Source organism: Cucumis melo, chromosome 7 (genome assembly GCF_025177605.1).
Source record: "Cucumis melo cultivar AY chromosome 7, USDA_Cmelo_AY_1.0, whole genome shotgun sequence".
Lineage (NCBI taxonomy): Eukaryota > Viridiplantae > Streptophyta > Magnoliopsida > Cucurbitales > Cucurbitaceae > Cucumis > Cucumis melo.
Window position 1 is genome coordinate 1101703 of NC_066863.1, and position 17281 is coordinate 1118983.

The 17281-nt window shown below is 42.7% G+C and overlaps 2 protein-coding genes across 2 annotated transcripts; one reads left to right on the forward strand and one right to left on the reverse strand.

Annotated features, from left to right (window-relative positions):
- Positions 1-289: 289 nt before the first annotated feature.
- On the reverse strand, positions 290-16737 carry LOC103493711 (DNA cross-link repair protein SNM1). Its single transcript, XM_008454575.3, has 10 exons — positions 15813-16737; positions 15315-15485; positions 14263-14658; positions 13949-14012; positions 3306-3523; positions 3080-3193; positions 2538-2643; positions 2149-2360; positions 1349-1452; positions 290-868 (listed from the first exon to the last, which is right to left on the reverse strand). Exons 1-10 carry the CDS (start codon positions 16605-16607, stop codon positions 724-726), a joined length of 2325 nt encoding a protein of 774 aa, XP_008452797.2. The 5' UTR covers positions 16608-16737; the 3' UTR covers positions 290-723.
- On the forward strand, positions 3953-13124 carry LOC127150324 (uncharacterized). The gene is made up of 2 exons (XM_051087831.1): positions 3953-7548; positions 12880-13124. Exons 1-2 carry the CDS (start codon positions 6315-6317, stop codon positions 12927-12929), a joined length of 1284 nt encoding a protein of 427 aa, XP_050943788.1. The 5' UTR covers positions 3953-6314; the 3' UTR covers positions 12930-13124.
- Positions 16738-17281: the final 544 nt, after the last annotated feature.

Genomic DNA, 17281 nt, shown 5'->3' on the forward strand with positions numbered 1-17281 from the left:
CTCAATTATAACGAGGATTTAAATAATCGAGACTGTTTTGTTTATATATTCCAAATAAAACTTACGTTTGATTTCTTGTTTTGTTTAGTTAGTCCAAGAGAATAATACACCCAAGAATAAGCAATCTTGTTCAAACAGACAGTGCAATTAGTCAAAGTCTTATGTCACTTGTGAGTCTAATAATAATAATATCACATCAGCCTCAATAGATAATTAATGTAAAATTTAAATTCTAATATTAAAACAAAGAAGATGAAAGAGCACCCTAAGCTTCTATAAAGTCCATCAATATACTAACTTGTAAACAATATAATAAACCAAGAGATGCCAAAAATTAGATCAAATGAAAAATGAATACAATACATGATTACATTATAGAGCATTTATAATTTTCATTGTGACACAGAATATTCAAAGTACATCAGAAGTAATTGATTTCCTCTTTTCTCTTTTTCTTTTCTAGGGTTCTAAACTACTATATATAAATAAATATACGAGTCGATCTAGACATACCTCAAATCAAGACATTAGTGACCTTTGGATGCATTTCAGATACAATTACGACCACTAGGACCCAACAATATTGGCATGGTTAAGCAATACAAGTAGTTTACTAATAATAATATAAGACGATTATATAAAATGGGTGAAATCTGCAGATTTGATAGAGCAAGAGCCAAAAGAGTTTTATCGTACCCATCAAGTAGGAGTGTGGTCCGCGAATCAAGATGACAATAGCGAGGTCATGGCACGGGCCGAGTCAGGTCCATGATTATTCACACTTGGTATTATGTTTACTGGAGATACGAGCTTTACAAAATCCTTGAGTTCTGAGAAGCTGCTATGCTCACTATATGGCACTTCATATCTGTATATAAATGAAATTTTTTATTACCCTAGCAAACAGAACACTCTTGTTTGATGGTTTAGATATAAATATGCAAACTCATTAAAGTTCAATGTCAGAACCTTTAAGAACTGGATAGTGGAGTGAAAATGGAAACTCATAGTGCTTCTAATTATTGTTTACTTTGATTTTGTTTTATATTTGGTAGGCAATATGAGTTTTGTTTTATGTTTTTTCAAATTCACTAGCCAAATATAAATTCTGTTTTCAAAAACTATTTCCAAATTATGTGATTCAAATATTGGAGATTCTAAAAACAACATAAACAAACCTAATATTTAGTAAGTAGTTCATGTTATAAGTTTGTACAAAAAACTTGGCTATTCTCGGAACTAATCAAATTAACTAGCTCAAATAACGAATAGATCCAAAAAATTTATTGTGTGAAGCATGCTGAAAAACACCTTCCATCATATCTAAAAACAAGTTCTAGAAAATTACCTTATAATTGTACCTTGCTGCCACCTTCTCCCAGGGGATTTCTTCTTTCCTTTTGAAAGCGCCCAGCCGGTTGGAGAGAAAGCAACTATAAGACTGAATCGATCCTGGATACAATAAAATCAACCAATCTAATGTCTTCCAACTTCAGAAGAAACTAAAGTGAAATTCAGTGCATCCTTGAACTGTTCTGAATTCAGAATCATGTGAAAAATATTGAGACATGCTGAGACAACCAGAGTGAAAAGAACAAAAAGTAGTTGGATAAAATTTACATTAGTTGTACGATTATTTTAATAGGTTTGTACATTTTCAACAATTTTTGTCAGACATTTTCTACTAACATCAAGAGTTTGGTGATCGAGAAATGCATGAATTAAACCCTTTTTTAACTCTTCGAATTGAAGTAAGGAGTGCTGTTGAGCCTGAACAATTGTTTAGTCATGGAGTCTATGGTGCAAGGAGTTAATATGGCATGAACTAGATATCTTTTAGTCGTGGAGCCCATGTACTATTTGAACTAAAGAATGAGTCGAGTTAGCAACTCAATTTTTTGGGTAACAAATCACCCATTGTTTCTACAAACAATCCATAATGTGTGACAAGTAATAACTGATTTAAGAAAAAACACACATCTAGAAATCAAAATACGTCAAGACGGCAAATCCTGTATAATAAAGATGGTCAAAACCTCATTAGTAATTACGTGCAAGCAAATAGGTAAGTGAGTTGCAATCATTTGAAACATGCAAATCAGGACGTTATAAATCCAAGTAAAATGAGGATTAAATTGCACTACTCACTGCATATTGAGTCGATACATGCTTCAGTCGTTTGAAGCTTGCAAGTGTCCACAAAGGTACAACATGTATGTGGCTTTCCCGCTCATTCACTGTAAACCACTTCATGTCCTCCGCTGAGAACCCCAAGCATTTCAAAATCCTTAACTTTGACGCAGTTACATAGACCTTCTTGCGCAGGACACGAGCAACTTCCAGAAAAAGCCGTTCCTTCCCTGTTAGGAATAACTGAAGACATTTAGCAGTCCGTGCAATCTTTTTAGAAACAAGGCAAAGCATAATGATAAGAGTATATCCCATGACCAACAAAGAGAAGGAAAAAAAATATATAGACAACATGTAGTTGGAAAACGAAGTAAAAGCTAAGACTGAAATTTAAATCCAAATTTTACCGATTGTATAACATCCAATCAGGAAAAGAGTTTTAGGGTTGAAAGCTTCAGCTTGAATGGCATCAATTACAAATTGTATAACGGTCTCCTGCTTTGGAAAATCATACTGCAGCAAGTAATCGATGAAAGAGAATTAAATGATAATCATAATCGTAAGAAATGAAAAGCAGCACTATACTTGTATGCCCGTGATGAACTCTGGGAACATTGACAGAAGTACGAGGAATGGGAATTTAACAACATTCGAGTCCATATAGATTTAAGAATGGGAATATAATTGAGCAATTATGTCAAAAGTTATTTGGCATTTACTATAGGATATTCTCCATTTACTCAAAGGTCAAAGCAATGACCATAAACATGTTAACTTTATGAACTCGCACTACATCTTCAGTTAATGACTTTGAATTCAAGACATAGTTTTGCCTCAAACATTAATTCTGAGCATACCGAAGCTAATATTTCTTTTGAGAAGACATGCTAAGTAAATATAAATAAGCAAAGTGATATACCCAATCCTCATTCCTCAATAATAGAGTTACCTGTGGATCACAATAAGTGGTATCAAGGATCAGGGTATGGATACGACATGTTTGAAAAACCGACAAGCTTCCCATTTGCTCACAAAATCGGAAATCCCCCGTATGTAAAACAGCCTGCATGACGAGAAGAAATGTTGTTCGCCAATTAGAATATGAAAAGGGATGGTGAGTGATTAGAAATTAGAATGATAATGACTAGAATAAAGAAAGCTAATTTGGACCACACCTTACCATTGGGTGGTTCAAAGAGTATGATTATTGAACCAGGGCAATGATTAGCATCAAAACAGGTTACATCTACTCCCGCAATGTTTATCTTTTGGTCGAGAGGTAAAACTTGTAACCTTTCCCATGGAATTCCAATCTTCATGTTTACTAGCTTTGCTGTTATAGGTGAACAATAAATCATTCCATGACAAAATGACTTCGTCAAACCTTGATAATCTGCGTAAAGAATAGGTTTCTGTCAGAAAAAATCAATCATCGTGTATCTCTTTAGTCTTTACACAATAAGACTTGCAGCTTTAAATGAAAATAACCATCTCAAAGTTTTTGGAAACATTAAGGAATCAATTAACAATATCTGATCAGAAATATAAAGATCTAACGAGAAAATCTCATTAATGTATTGCAGTGAGACACATGAATAATACTCAACATGGATAGAATAAACAGCCACATGACAACCAATTTTAAGAAGCTAATATCATTCTCGCATAGTAAAAGAATCAAATTTATCAAAAGTTAGAAATATAGTGAATGTATAGGCTGTAACGCCCCAATGATCTTGTATCCATTTTTCTTAGTATTTTTTTATTTTATTTATTTATTTATAATTAAATAATGGAACTTATATCATTAAGATTTGGATTTTTCTTTTTTTAAAGTATTAAGTAAACTCCAAATGAAATTATCTTGGTATTTAAGATTTTTATACGTATTTAAAAGTTGAGGGAAAGGAGGGATTTGTTGAGAAATTGGGTGAAATTTTAGAGAGAGAAGGGTGAAACTTGGAATTAATCAAAGAAGAGAAAAGAGGGAAATTATTTTATAAATAGGAAAAGAAAAGGAAAAGAAAAGGAAAAGAAAAGAGAAGAGGGAGAGAAGAAAACCCTAGCCGCGCCGCCGCCGCCGCCGCGAGCCACCGCCGCCGCCGCCGTCGCGAAACCCTAGCCGCCTACCCACGCCACACGCACAGCCGCGCCAGAATTCGTCCAAGCTTCCTCGCACGCCGAAGCCGAGTCGAAGCCGTCCATTCACGCGTCTGCAAGACGACTGGAAGCCGAAGCCACCCCTCGCGCCGCTTCGATCCGAGGCAGATCAGCCGAAACTCGTCGCCGAGATCCATCTCCACGTCGAAGCCGCGTCGCCAGCCGAACGCGTCTGCAAATCGGAGCCGCGAACGCGCCTACACCCGAGCCGCACCGAAGCCGCGAACGCGCCTGCCTCCAGCCGACGGACGAAACCGAACCCGGAGCCACCACCCGCGCGTCCGAACCCGGAACCGCCCGCGCGCCCGAAACCGAAACCCGCGTCCGCGCCACACGTGCCCAGCTCTCCCCGCGTGCAGCCGCGCCGCGCCGTGCGTTCCGCGTAGCCGAGCCGCGCCCCCTCCCTGTAGCAAGCCGAGCCGCACGCGAAGTCCCTGTACCGAGCCGAGCCGCGCCTACGCCAAGCCGAGCCGGTCCTGTCTCCTTCCAGTCGAGCCGCCAAGCCTGTTTTGGCTCCTTCCACCTAAATTTTTGGTAATTTCCAAATTCCCTAGCCTGCCCAGTAATTAAATGAGTTAATTTGGAAATTTAATTAATTTAATTACTTTCCTCAAGAAGCAAATTGGACCAAATAGCTGCTGCAGCTTAGGACTTCCTCAGTAGGAACTCATCTAGCAACATCTCGAGGTAAGAGATTTCTACTACTAGCCCCATGTGAGAATTTGATGTTGCATGTTCCTTCAGTGACATACGATGATGGTTGGGCTTACGATGTATGATAATATTTTATCATGATCTGACGAATGACATGGCCATACTTTGGCATAATATTATAGTAATGAGAACCCTCGAACCATATGTGACTGTATGATAAGACTGATGGACTTATGATGTATGTGACTGTATGGTAAGACTGATGGACTTATGATGTATGTGACTGTATGATAGGACTGATGGACTTATGATGTATGTGACTGTATGATAAGACTGATGGACTTATGACGTAGGTGACTGTATAATGAGGACTATTAGTGACTGTTTGATGATAGCTGTAGTGGGGGATGAGATGGTGGTTATTTTCTGATGATAATTTGATGACGTATGCATATGTATGTTGGGATTGGGGTATCTGTTAACTTCTCCTATCTGAGTCGTACCTGCATGGGTGTCCTTCGGGATCACCACCTATTTAGGACTGTTAGGCTCGACGGGGCGCCAGTCCAGCATGACTATAGATATGACTCGAGCGACTCGACGGGGTCCTCGCATCCCGACGGTCCTAAGTGTCCCCTGGACACCGAAGACCAGAGTTATGTCCCTACGGGGCGCATGTTGCACGTGTTCGGGAGCGTGCCAGAGTTTGGGTACTAGTTTCAGGACTCGATAGGAATGTTAACAGGCACCTAGTGGGACTAGTAGTGGGTCCCTTACTGAGTATTTTTATACTCATTCTCTTCATTTCATGTTTTCAGGTAGAGGACGAGGTAAGGGCAAGGGCAAACCGGCGAGCGATTCGAAGTGAGACCGTGAAGGGCCATAGGGGCTACCGCTTCCGCTTACCTTTATTTCAGATTTTCGCACTTGAGTTCGAGTACTTTCATTATTTACCATCTTTATGTAGATAGGGCCCGCTTAGGGATTTTAAACTTAACTCGTATTTCTACATGTTACTTTAACTATCTTTCATAAATAAATTTGCTAGATTTCTTTGCATTTATTTACACCAGATTTTATGACTTAAACACTGATCCTAGATTTAGTAACCACTTCGATTCAGCATAAAGAGTCGGGTCGTTACAGTTGGTATCAGAGCGCAGTGTTTTAGGTCCTGTAGACTGACTTATGATGTAAGTCATTTTGTTTTGATTTTACCTCACCCTATGGCTATACGGTCCTTCGTCACTCGCCAGGTATGCCTAAAGCTTTACAAATATTAAGATTGTAATGTTGCCTGATTAGATTAGACTTAGAGAGAGAATATTGAGCTCTAGTGGTGAAAAATTTGTTGGTGAATTTTAGGAAGAATGCCGCCACGTAGAGGTGCACGTCGAGGAGGTGGCAGGGGAGGCAGAGGAGCCGGTCGTGGCCAACCGGCGGAGCAACCTGCCGCGCCGCCAGTCAACCCCGACGTACCAGTCAACCCTAATGCACCGGTCACTCAGGCGGATCTCGCCGCAATGGAGCAGCGTTACCAGGCCATGCTGCAAGCTGCTCTAGCGCCGTTCCTCGCCGCTCAGCAGAACCAGGCCGCCCCTGTTCAGGACCAGCCTGTAGTCCCTCCAGCCCCTGTTCAGGACCAGCCCGTCATCCCTCCAGCCCCGGTGGAAGCTCAGCCGGTGCCAGTACAACTGTCAGCTGAGGCCAAGCACTTGAGGGATTTTAGGAAGTACAACCCGAAGACTTTCGACGGATCCTTGGACAACCCCTTTAGAGCCCAGCTGTGGTTGACATCCATAGAGACGATCTTCAGGTACATGAAGTGCCCAGAAGACCAGAAGGTGCAGTGTGCAGCTTTCTGTTTGGAGGATAGGGGGACTGCCTGGTGGGAGACTGCTGAGAGGGCGCTGGGAGGAGATGCCAGTAAGATCACATGGGAGCAATTCAGGGAGAGCTTTTATGCTAAGTTCTTCTCTGCCAACGTGAAGCACGCCAAGCTCCAAGAGTTCCTAAACTTGGAGCAAGGCAAACTGAGCGTGGAACAGTATGATGCCGAGTTCGACCTGTTGTCCCGTTTTGCCCCTGATGTGGTAAGGGATGAGGCCGCCAGGACTGAGAGATTTGTTAATGGCCTCAGGTTAGACCTCCAGGGTTTTGTACGAGCTCTTCGACCAACCACTCATGCGGATGCTCTACGCATAGCACTGGATCTGAGCCTGCATGAGAGAGCTGATCAATCTAAGGTTGTCGGCACAGGGTCAGCCTCGGGACAGAAGAGGAAGGCGGAGGCGCAGCCCGACGTAATACCACAGCGGACTCCGAGGTCAGGAGGTGTCTTCCAGAGACACCGTCGGGAGCTGGCAGCAGCTGGGAGAACTTTGAGAGAGCTACCCACTTGTACTACCTGTGGGAAGGTCCATGGAGGACAATGTTTAGCTGGGAGTGGAGTCTGCTTCAGGTGCAGGCAGCCGGGGCACACCGCTGATGCGTGTCCTCGGAAACCCTTAGAGACGACGCCACGTCAGCCTTCTGCTCCCCAGCAAGGGAGAGTCTTTGCCACGAACCGGCAGGAGGCCGAGCGAGCTAGTACGGTGGTGACAGGTACGCTCCCAATCTTGGGGCATTATGCTTTGGTACTATTTGACTCGGGGTCATCGCATTCATTTATATCCTCTATTTTTGTCAAGCATGCGGGTTTAGCAGTAGAACCGTTGGGTAGTGCCTTGTCTGTCTCTACTCCTTCTGGAGAGGTCCTTTTGTCTAAGGAAAAAATAAGGGCATGTTGGGTAGAAATAGCAAACCATACCTTGAATGTAACTTTACTGGTGCTAGATATGCAAGATTTCGATGTAATTTTAGGCATGGATTGGTTGTCAACTAACCATGCAACCATAGACTGTTTTAATAAGGAAGTAGTCTTTAACCCTCCTTCCGGGGATAAGTTTAAGTTTAGAGGAGCAGGCATGGTAGGTATACCCAAGGTCATCTCAGCAATGAAGGCGAGTAAGCTACTTAGCCAGGGTACTTGGGGTATCTTGGCGAACGTAGTAGATATGGCAGAACCAGAAGTTTCCCTATCTTCCGAACCAGTAGTAAGGGAGTACCCTGACGTTTTCCCCGACGAACTCCCAGGACTTCCGCCTCCCAGGGAGGTAGACTTCGCCATTGAGTTAGAGCCCGGCACCGCCCCTATCTCTAGAGCTCCTTACAGAATGGCCCCAGCCGAGTTAAAGGAGTTGAAAGTCCAGTTACAGGAGCTGTTGGACAAGGGCTTTATCCGGCCCAGTGTATCACCTTGGGGAGCCCCAGTGTTGTTCGTGAAGAAGAAGGATGGGTCGATGCGCCTTTGCATTGACTACCGAGAATTGAACAAGGTGACAGTTAAGAACCGCTACCCCTTACCCAGAATCGAGGACCTGTTCGACCAGTTACAGGGGGCCACCGTCTTTTCCAAGATCGACCTGCGATCAGGCTATCACCAGTTGAGGATTAGGGACGGTGATATTCCCAAGACGGCCTTTCGTTCGAGGTACGGACACTACGAATTCATAGTGATGTCCTTTGGTTTAACTAATGCCCCTGCAGTGTTCATGGATTTGATGAACAGGGTGTTTAAGGACTTTCTAGACCAATTCGTCATAGTCTTCATCGACGATATCTTGATCTATTCCAAGACTGAGGCCGAACACGAAGAGCACTTGCACCAAGTCTTGGAGACCCTTCGAGCTCATAAGCTATACGCCAAGTTCTCCAAGTGTGAGTTCTGGTTAAAGAAGGTGACATTTTTAGGGCACGTGGTTTCCAGTGAGGGAGTCTCGGTGGACCCAGCTAAGGTCGAAGCGGTGACCAACTGGCCTCGACCGTCTACAGTCAGTGAGATTCGCAGTTTTCTGGGTCTGGCAGGATACTACAGGAGGTTTGTAGAAGACTTCTCACGCATAGCCAGCCCATTGACCCAGTTGACCAGGAAGGGAACCCCTTTTGTCTGGAGCCCAGCATGTGAGAGTAGTTTCCAAGAGCTTAAGCAGAAGCTAGTGACGGCACCAGTCCTGACAGTGCCTGATGGGTCGGGAAGTTTTGTGATCTATAGTGATGCCTCTAAGAAAGGACTGGGAGGTGTCCTGATGCAGCAAGGTAAGGTAGTTGCGTATGCCTCACGCCAGTTGAAGAATCATGAGCGGAACTACCCTACCCACGACTTGGAGTTGGCAGCTGTAGTCTTTGCACTGAAGATATGGAGGCACTATCTGTACGGTGAGAAGATTCAGATTTACACCGACCACAAGAGCCTGAAGTATTTCTTCACTCAGAAGGAGTTGAACATGAGGCAGAGGAGGTGGCTCGAGTTGGTGAAGGACTACGACTGCGAGATCCTGTACCATCCAGGTAAAGCAAATGTAGTGGCTGACGCGCTGAGTAGGAAGGTTGCACATTCAGCAGCGCTAATCACGAAGCAGACCCCCTTACTCAGGGATTTGGAGAGAGCCGAGATTGCAGTCTCAGTAGGTGAGGTTGCCGCACAGTTGGCTCAGTTGACAGTTCAGCCAACCTTGAGGCAAAAGATCATTGCTGCTCAGCTGAGTGATCCTTACTTGGCAGAGAAACGTCGTATGGTAGAGACGGAGCAAGGTGAAGAGTTCTCTATATCCTCTGATGATGGCCTTATGTTTGAGGGACGCCTGTGTGTGCCGGAAGACAGCGCAGTTAAGACAGAGCTTTTGACTGAGGCTCACAGTTCCCCGTTTACCATGCACCCTGGGAGTACGAAGATGTACCAGGACTTAAGGAGTGTCTATTGGTGGAGGGGCATGAAGAGGGATGTAGCAGAGTTCGTCAGTAGGTGCTTGGTGTGCCAGCAGGTGAAGGCACCTAGGCAGCATCCAGCAGGGTTGTTGCAACCCTTGAGTGTGCCAGGGTGGAAGTGGGAGAGTGTGTCGATGGACTTTATCACGGGACTGCCCAAGACCATGAAGGGCTACACGGTGATCTGGGTTGTGGTCGACAGACTCACGAAGACAGCCCACTTCGTGCCAGGGAAATCCACGTACACTGCCAGCAAGTGGGGGCAGTTATACATGACGGAAATAGTAAGACTGCACGGAGTACCAGTATCCATCGTTTCAGACAGGGATGCCCGTTTCACTTCGAAATTTTGGCAAGGGCTCCAACTTGCATTAGGTACGAGGCTGGACTTCAGCACGGCATTCCACCCTCAGGCTGATGGTCAGACAGAGAGACTGAACCAGATTTTGGAGGATATGCTGCGGGCCTGTGTGCTAGAGTTTTCAGGAAGTTGGGACTCCCACCTGCATCTAATGGAGTTCGCCTATAATAACAGTTACCAGGCTACCATTGGTATGGCTCCGTTTGAGGCTCTGTATGGCAAGTGCTGTAGATCCCCTGTCTGCTGGGGCGAGGTTGGAGAGCAGAGGATGCTAGGCCCCGAGTTAGTGCAGACTACCAATGCAGCCATACAGAAGATCCGAGCTCGTATGCTGACCGCACAAAGCAGACAGAAGAGTTACGCTGATGTACGACGTAAGGACCTCGAGTTTGAAGTGGGAGATATGGTCTTTTTGAAGGTAGCACCGATGAAGGGCGTTCTGAGGTTCGAGAAGAAGGGGAAGTTGAGTCCACGTTTCGTGGGGCCATTTGAGATACTGGAACGGATTGGCCCTGTGGCTTATCGTTTGGCCTTGCCCCCATCCCTCTCAGCAGTGCATGACGTATTCCATGTCTCCATGTTGAGGAGGTATGTCGCAGACCCGACGCACATCGTGGACTTCGAGCCCCTACAGGTCAGTGAGAACTTGAGCTACGAGGAGCAGCCTGTCGAGATCTTGGCAAGAGAGGTCAAGAAGCTTCGTAGTCGAGATATTCCACTAGTCAAAGTCCTCTGGCAGAACCATGGAGTTGAAGAGGCCACGTGGGAGAGAGAAGAGGACATAAAGGCCCAGTACCCAGAAATGTTCGAGGATTAGAGCTTTCGAGGACGAAAGCTTTCTAAGGGGGGAAGTATGTAACGCCCCAATGATCTTGTATCCATTTTTCTTAGTATTTTTTTATTTTATTTATTTATTTATAATTAAATAATGGAACTTATATCATTAAGATTTGGATTTTTCTTTTTTTAAAGTATTAAGTAAACTCCAAATGAAATTATCTTGGTATTTAAGATTTTTATACGTATTTAAAAGTTGAGGGAAAGGAGGGATTTGTTGAGAAATTGGGTGAAATTTTAGAGAGAGAAGGGTGAAACTTGGAATTAATCAAAGAAGAGAAAAGAGGGAAATTATTTTATAAATAGGAAAAGAAAAGGAAAAGAAAAGGAAAAGAAAAGAGAAGAGGGAGAGAAGAAAACCCTAGCCGCGCCGCCGCCGCCGCCGCGAGCCACCGCCGCCGCCGCCGTCGCGAAACCCTAGCCGCCTACCCACGCCACACGCACAGCCGCGCCAGAATTCGTCCAAGCTTCCTCGCACGCCGAAGCCGAGTCGAAGCCGTCCATTCACGCGTCTGCAAGACGACTGGAAGCCGAAGCCACCCCTCGCGCCGCTTCGATCCGAGGCAGATCAGCCGAAACTCGTCGCCGAGATCCATCTCCACGTCGAAGCCGCGTCGCCAGCCGAACGCGTCTGCAAATCGGAGCCGCGAACGCGCCTACACCCGAGCCGCACCGAAGCCGCGAACGCGCCTGCCTCCAGCCGACGGACGAAACCGAACCCGGAGCCACCACCCGCGCGTCCGAACCCGGAACCGCCCGCGCGCCCGAAACCGAAACCCGCGTCCGCGCCACACGTGCCCAGCTCTCCCCGCGTGCAGCCGCGCCGCGCCGTGCGTTCCGCGTAGCCGAGCCGCGCCCCCTCCCTGTAGCAAGCCGAGCCGCACGCGAAGTCCCTGTACCGAGCCGAGCCGCGCCTACGCCAAGCCGAGCCGGTCCTGTCTCCTTCCAGTCGAGCCGCCAAGCCTGTTTTGGCTCCTTCCACCTAAATTTTTGGTAATTTCCAAATTCCCTAGCCTGCCCAGTAATTAAATGAGTTAATTTGGAAATTTAATTAATTTAATTACTTTCCTCAAGAAGCAAATTGGACCAAATAGCTGCTGCAGCTTAGGACTTCCTCAGTAGGAACTCATCTAGCAACATCTCGAGGTAAGAGATTTCTACTACTAGCCCCATGTGAGAATTTGATGTTGCATGTTCCTTCAGTGACATACGATGATGGTTGGGCTTACGATGTATGATAATATTTTATCATGATCTGACGAATGACATGGCCATACTTTGGCATAATATTATAGTAATGAGAACCCTCGAACCATATGTGACTGTATGATAAGACTGATGGACTTATGATGTATGTGACTGTATGGTAAGACTGATGGACTTATGATGTATGTGACTGTATGATAGGACTGATGGACTTATGATGTATGTGACTGTATGATAAGACTGATGGACTTATGACGTAGGTGACTGTATAATGAGGACTATTAGTGACTGTTTGATGATAGCTGTAGTGGGGGATGAGATGGTGGTTATTTTCTGATGATAATTTGATGACGTATGCATATGTATGTTGGGATTGGGGTATCTGTTAACTTCTCCTATCTGAGTCGTACCTGCATGGGTGTCCTTCGGGATCACCACCTATTTAGGACTGTTAGGCTCGACGGGGCGCCAGTCCAGCATGACTATAGATATGACTCGAGCGACTCGACGGGGTCCTCGCATCCCGACGGTCCTAAGTGTCCCCTGGACACCGAAGACCAGAGTTATGTCCCTACGGGGCGCATGTTGCACGTGTTCGGGAGCGTGCCAGAGTTTGGGTACTAGTTTCAGGACTCGATAGGAATGTTAACAGGCACCTAGTGGGACTAGTAGTGGGTCCCTTACTGAGTATTTTTATACTCATTCTCTTCATTTCATGTTTTCAGGTAGAGGACGAGGTAAGGGCAAGGGCAAACCGGCGAGCGATTCGAAGTGAGACCGTGAAGGGCCATAGGGGCTACCGCTTCCGCTTACCTTTATTTCAGATTTTCGCACTTGAGTTCGAGTACTTTCATTATTTACCATCTTTATGTAGATAGGGCCCGCTTAGGGATTTTAAACTTAACTCGTATTTCTACATGTTACTTTAACTATCTTTCATAAATAAATTTGCTAGATTTCTTTGCATTTATTTACACCAGATTTTATGACTTAAACACTGATCCTAGATTTAGTAACCACTTCGATTCAGCATAAAGAGTCGGGTCGTTACATAGGCATAGTAAGTTAGTAACATATCTCATAGATAATGAAGAGATAAAAACAAATTAACGCCTTATCAAAGATATTCATTAACAAAAATAAAAAATTAACAAAAGTTCATTGTACTCGAGAAAGCAAGCCCTTGTTCTTCTCTACATCTTTTACAATGTGAACACCTAACGATAACATGACTACAGATATTTAACATGTGCAACAAATCAAAATTATGAATAGAAATACTAGATAAAATCGAATGGGGTAAAACTGTAAAAGCATCATGCTTAGCTCACAAATACACCAGGCATATTATAGAATGTACAATGTGAAGCGGCTATGGGGCATAGATACACAACTCAAAATAAAGTTTCCATGCTTCATATTTTTACCATGTACATAACAATAGAAAGGAAAGAAACAGAAAAATAAATGTTATTTAAAAAATCTAATTTCTACTTCTTAAATGTAAGTTTAGCTAAAATTAAGTTTGGAGAAAGAAAATTTTTGTAATTCAAGGAATGGCACTTCTTAAACTTCAGTAAACACTACGATTATGTGCTACATAAAATTTAAGGTTCTTATTTTTTTAAAGAGTATCATGGAAAAGTTCAAATATGTTTCACACACATCCTCATACTAAACTATGAAGGGAAATACCGATTGAGTAAGATTTCTTCACCAAATTTCCTTTTCTTCTGACTCGCCTTCAGACTAAAATGCAACAGTGAAAAATAGAGAGGAGTAATCTTAACTTACGATCCATATGAAAGTGGGTAAGAAACCAATGGAAACAATCTCCTCTAAGATGTCGAAAAGCATCCTGCAAATATAACAACATGCAGCACTTAACAGTGGAATGTTCATATATAACCATTCTTTTTAACATGTAGTAATATCATGTATTAAACAGGAATGAAGACGATCTCCATAAAAGAAGACTTTATTTTCCTTCTCAACCAAACGCCCATGTTAATCTAATATAACCAATTCCTATATCAAAAAATATACATATAAACAAATAAAGCATTAACGGACAACAAACAACTGTTCATCAAATTAAAATAACTCACCACTCTAAATGGCGTCCCTGGTATACAACTCCAGACTGGAACATTCCCAAGCTTTCCATTTCTTACATTTCTTTTTGCAGTTTTACCTTTGTTAAGAGAACCGGGTATTTTTTTCCCCACATCCTTCTGACCACTAGAGATGCCGCATGGATTATTTTTATTAGTGGCAAAGCCTGGGAAATAATCTGTGATCAACTTATTCGGAGGTGTTTTATTAGTTCCATTGGTTGATCCTTCACGCCCATCTGAACCATTGTTACTCTGTTGCCCAGTACTAGAAGAGGCAAGTGAATTCGTGGAAGTTTCAACCGTAGAAGATTCTTTTCTGAGTTCAGAGAGAGCATGTGTGATCTTCCTTCGGGGGCCAAGTGCAGTAATACCCATATTATTGAGATCCTTCAAAGTAGACATTTGCAAAAATCAGCATCAAAACAGAAAGATTGATAGGGTGAATAGGAGAAAATTCACACCAAAAAAGAAACTAATGGATGAAAAATTAGTTTTAACTACAAGAAAGAAAGGAAAACATGTTTTATTTTAAGAAATGAATTTCAGAAGTTCACAAAATCAAAGGAGTTACAAAATATTTCTGGTCAAAAGAGAGGTGAGAGAAAAAAAAAATAGTGCATTTACACTCGGACATCATAAGGAAAAAAATATGATCAAAGAAACTATCATAGATGTCTTCCTTATCTTGAGTGAGGCCGTTCATGCACTCGCGCTAAATTATGTTTTGAAAAAAAAAAACTAATATATTGTAATCATGTGGTTATCGCTCTCCGTAGAAATAACATCAGAAAATCTTTTGCTTGGACAAAAAATAGTTCATCCGTTAGTATTGTTAAAATAATGATGTCTAGTTGTATAACACTATTTGATAAATTCGTAAGCTTTCTTTTGATATGTAGATGAACTTTAGCATGGATTAATTTCTAATAATGAGTGAATGACCGTTATAAAGTAGCAATTAGCTGCTTATTACAATAGTTAAATTTAACCATGCAGAACATCTCAGGGAAAATAATTCATACAATTAACTTGAAGAAGCACACCTCATCTGTCAACCACTGTAACGTGTCCCAATCGATCTCCTCCCTAACAAAAAGGTCTTCATATTTCGATAAATCAAGATCATGCAACCATTTGAGAACAGTTGAAAATTTGGAATTATTATCAGACTGTCGAGAACCTGAAGTTTGCTTTTTATCATGGGTGAGAGCAGCCTGCAAGAGAAATTTAAGATTCAAAATTATCATGACATGAATATATGATAACTCGTAGTGTAATCAATTTCCAATTAAGAAGCCTAAGTGACGAGTATCTCAACATTTAAGCTGAAATTTTCAACTCCATATCAGAAGTTCACACTAGTAGCAAACAGATAGATAAACAACAGGGAAATGCTGAAGCAAGAAGAAATCTATAACGCGGGTAGAAGCATGACATTCAATATACGATTACATATAGACGCCCAATTGCATTTACTTCAAAATTATAAAGAGAAAAGAAAAAGTTCAGTTTTGTAAAGTGAATAAGTTATTTGGACTCACATTTTGAGCTTGGGCGTCCACTTTGTCAATACAATCATTGGTATGAACAAGACGTTGCTCGTCACTAAGATCAGAAATATCAACCCCACAAAGAGGACATTGAATCAAACCTTCTTCATCCACCAGAAAATCTGTTGCCTCTATTCCAAATCCCTCTCCATTAATACCATCTTCCTCATCCAGTTCTGAATGCAGATTGAGCAACAAGTCTAGCTCTGTATCCGACTCAAAACCATCACCGCTCACCTTGTCATCTCCACTGCCACTGACCCCAACATCACAATCTACTCTCGAATTCACTAACCTAGATTCAATCGAATTGACCAGGTAGCCCCCCTTTTCCTTCGACCCTTTACATTCATCGGTCGCACCAGAAAAATCATCATCCCCATCAACTATCTCCTCTCCCGAGTTTACATCATGAGTTTCGTAACTGCAGCCAACAATGCTCGGCTGTATCAAATCCAAACTACAACCCAAATCAATATCCGAAGCTCCGAATACCTCACCATCATCCAAAGCAACAGCGCCATTTTTTTGGCGCTTAAATCCAACGTCGCGATGTGTTATAGAGGGAACATTTTCCTTACCGGTGGCCATCGGAGTAGAACGCCTCGGCCTCTTGATAGTGGGAATGTGGAGGGATAAGTCGGAGGTCGCGAGGGGTTTTTGCGACCGCGTGGAGAGGAGTGTCTGGGTAGAAGGAAGAAAATCGTCTTCATCGCCGATGTTAGTAGGTATTTGGAATTGAGATGAGTGGTGACGGCAGTGGGCGGCGTCGTTGGTGAGGGGCATGAGGGCGGAGCAACAAGAATCAGTGAAGATGAAATTGAATTGTGGGCAAAGGGAAGGTGGAAGAACTCGAAGAAGAGAGGGTTTTGGAACATAGAATTTTGAAGTAATGGCGCAAAGGAAAAGGAGGGAAATTTAGATTTAGATCCAATTTTGTTTTGTAGACTTATTCGGGCCGGATAATCCCTGCTTTTACTCTGTACGGGTCAAACCGAGGATTTAATTGGATTGCTAATTGTGGACGAGTGAAAATGATTCACCTTACAAAATTCTTTGTTCTTATTTTTCTTTTAGCTATGACTTTCTCATTCACGATAGAAGCAAGTCAAGGTGATCTGGAAGTGAGTCCTGCAACACAACTTAAGTTGGATGGTAGGTTCGATTGTTGGAGATCTCTATCTCAAATAGATAAATGTATCAATGATATCCGAGCATTATTTCGAAATAACCATAGAAAATGAGTGTTGGCCAAAATTACTGAATCTCATAGGTTTCACACCAAAAGAAGTTGGGATTATTGAGTTATACACACTAATGTTATAAGTACATCATACGCAGCTAATATAATAGCTTTTAATTGTGTATTAAATTTATAATAAAATTCTAAGGTATTTTTTAATTAATCATTTAAGTAAAAGAAAACAATAATTATTACTATTTATATAAAACATTAAATT

Coding starts and splice junctions, on each gene's coding strand:
- LOC127150324 (XM_051087831.1), top strand. CDS start 6,315: ATGCCGCCACGTAGAGGTGCACGTCGAGGAGGTGGCAGGGGAGGCAGA. Junction 7,549..12,879: donor AGCTAGTACGGTGGTGACAG/GTACGCTCCCAA, acceptor TCATGTTTTCAG/GTAGAGGACGAGGTAAGGGC.
- LOC103493711 (XM_008454575.3), bottom strand. CDS start 16,607: ATGCCCCTCACCAACGACGCCGCCCACTGCCGTCACCACTCATCTCAA. Junction 3,524..13,948: donor TACCCACTTTCATATGGATC/GTAAGTTAAGAT, acceptor TTCTTTACGCAG/ATTATCAAGGTTTGACGAAG. Junction 3,194..3,305: donor TTGAACCACCCAATGGTAAG/GTGTGGTCCAAA, acceptor CTCGTCATGCAG/GCTGTTTTACATACGGGGGA.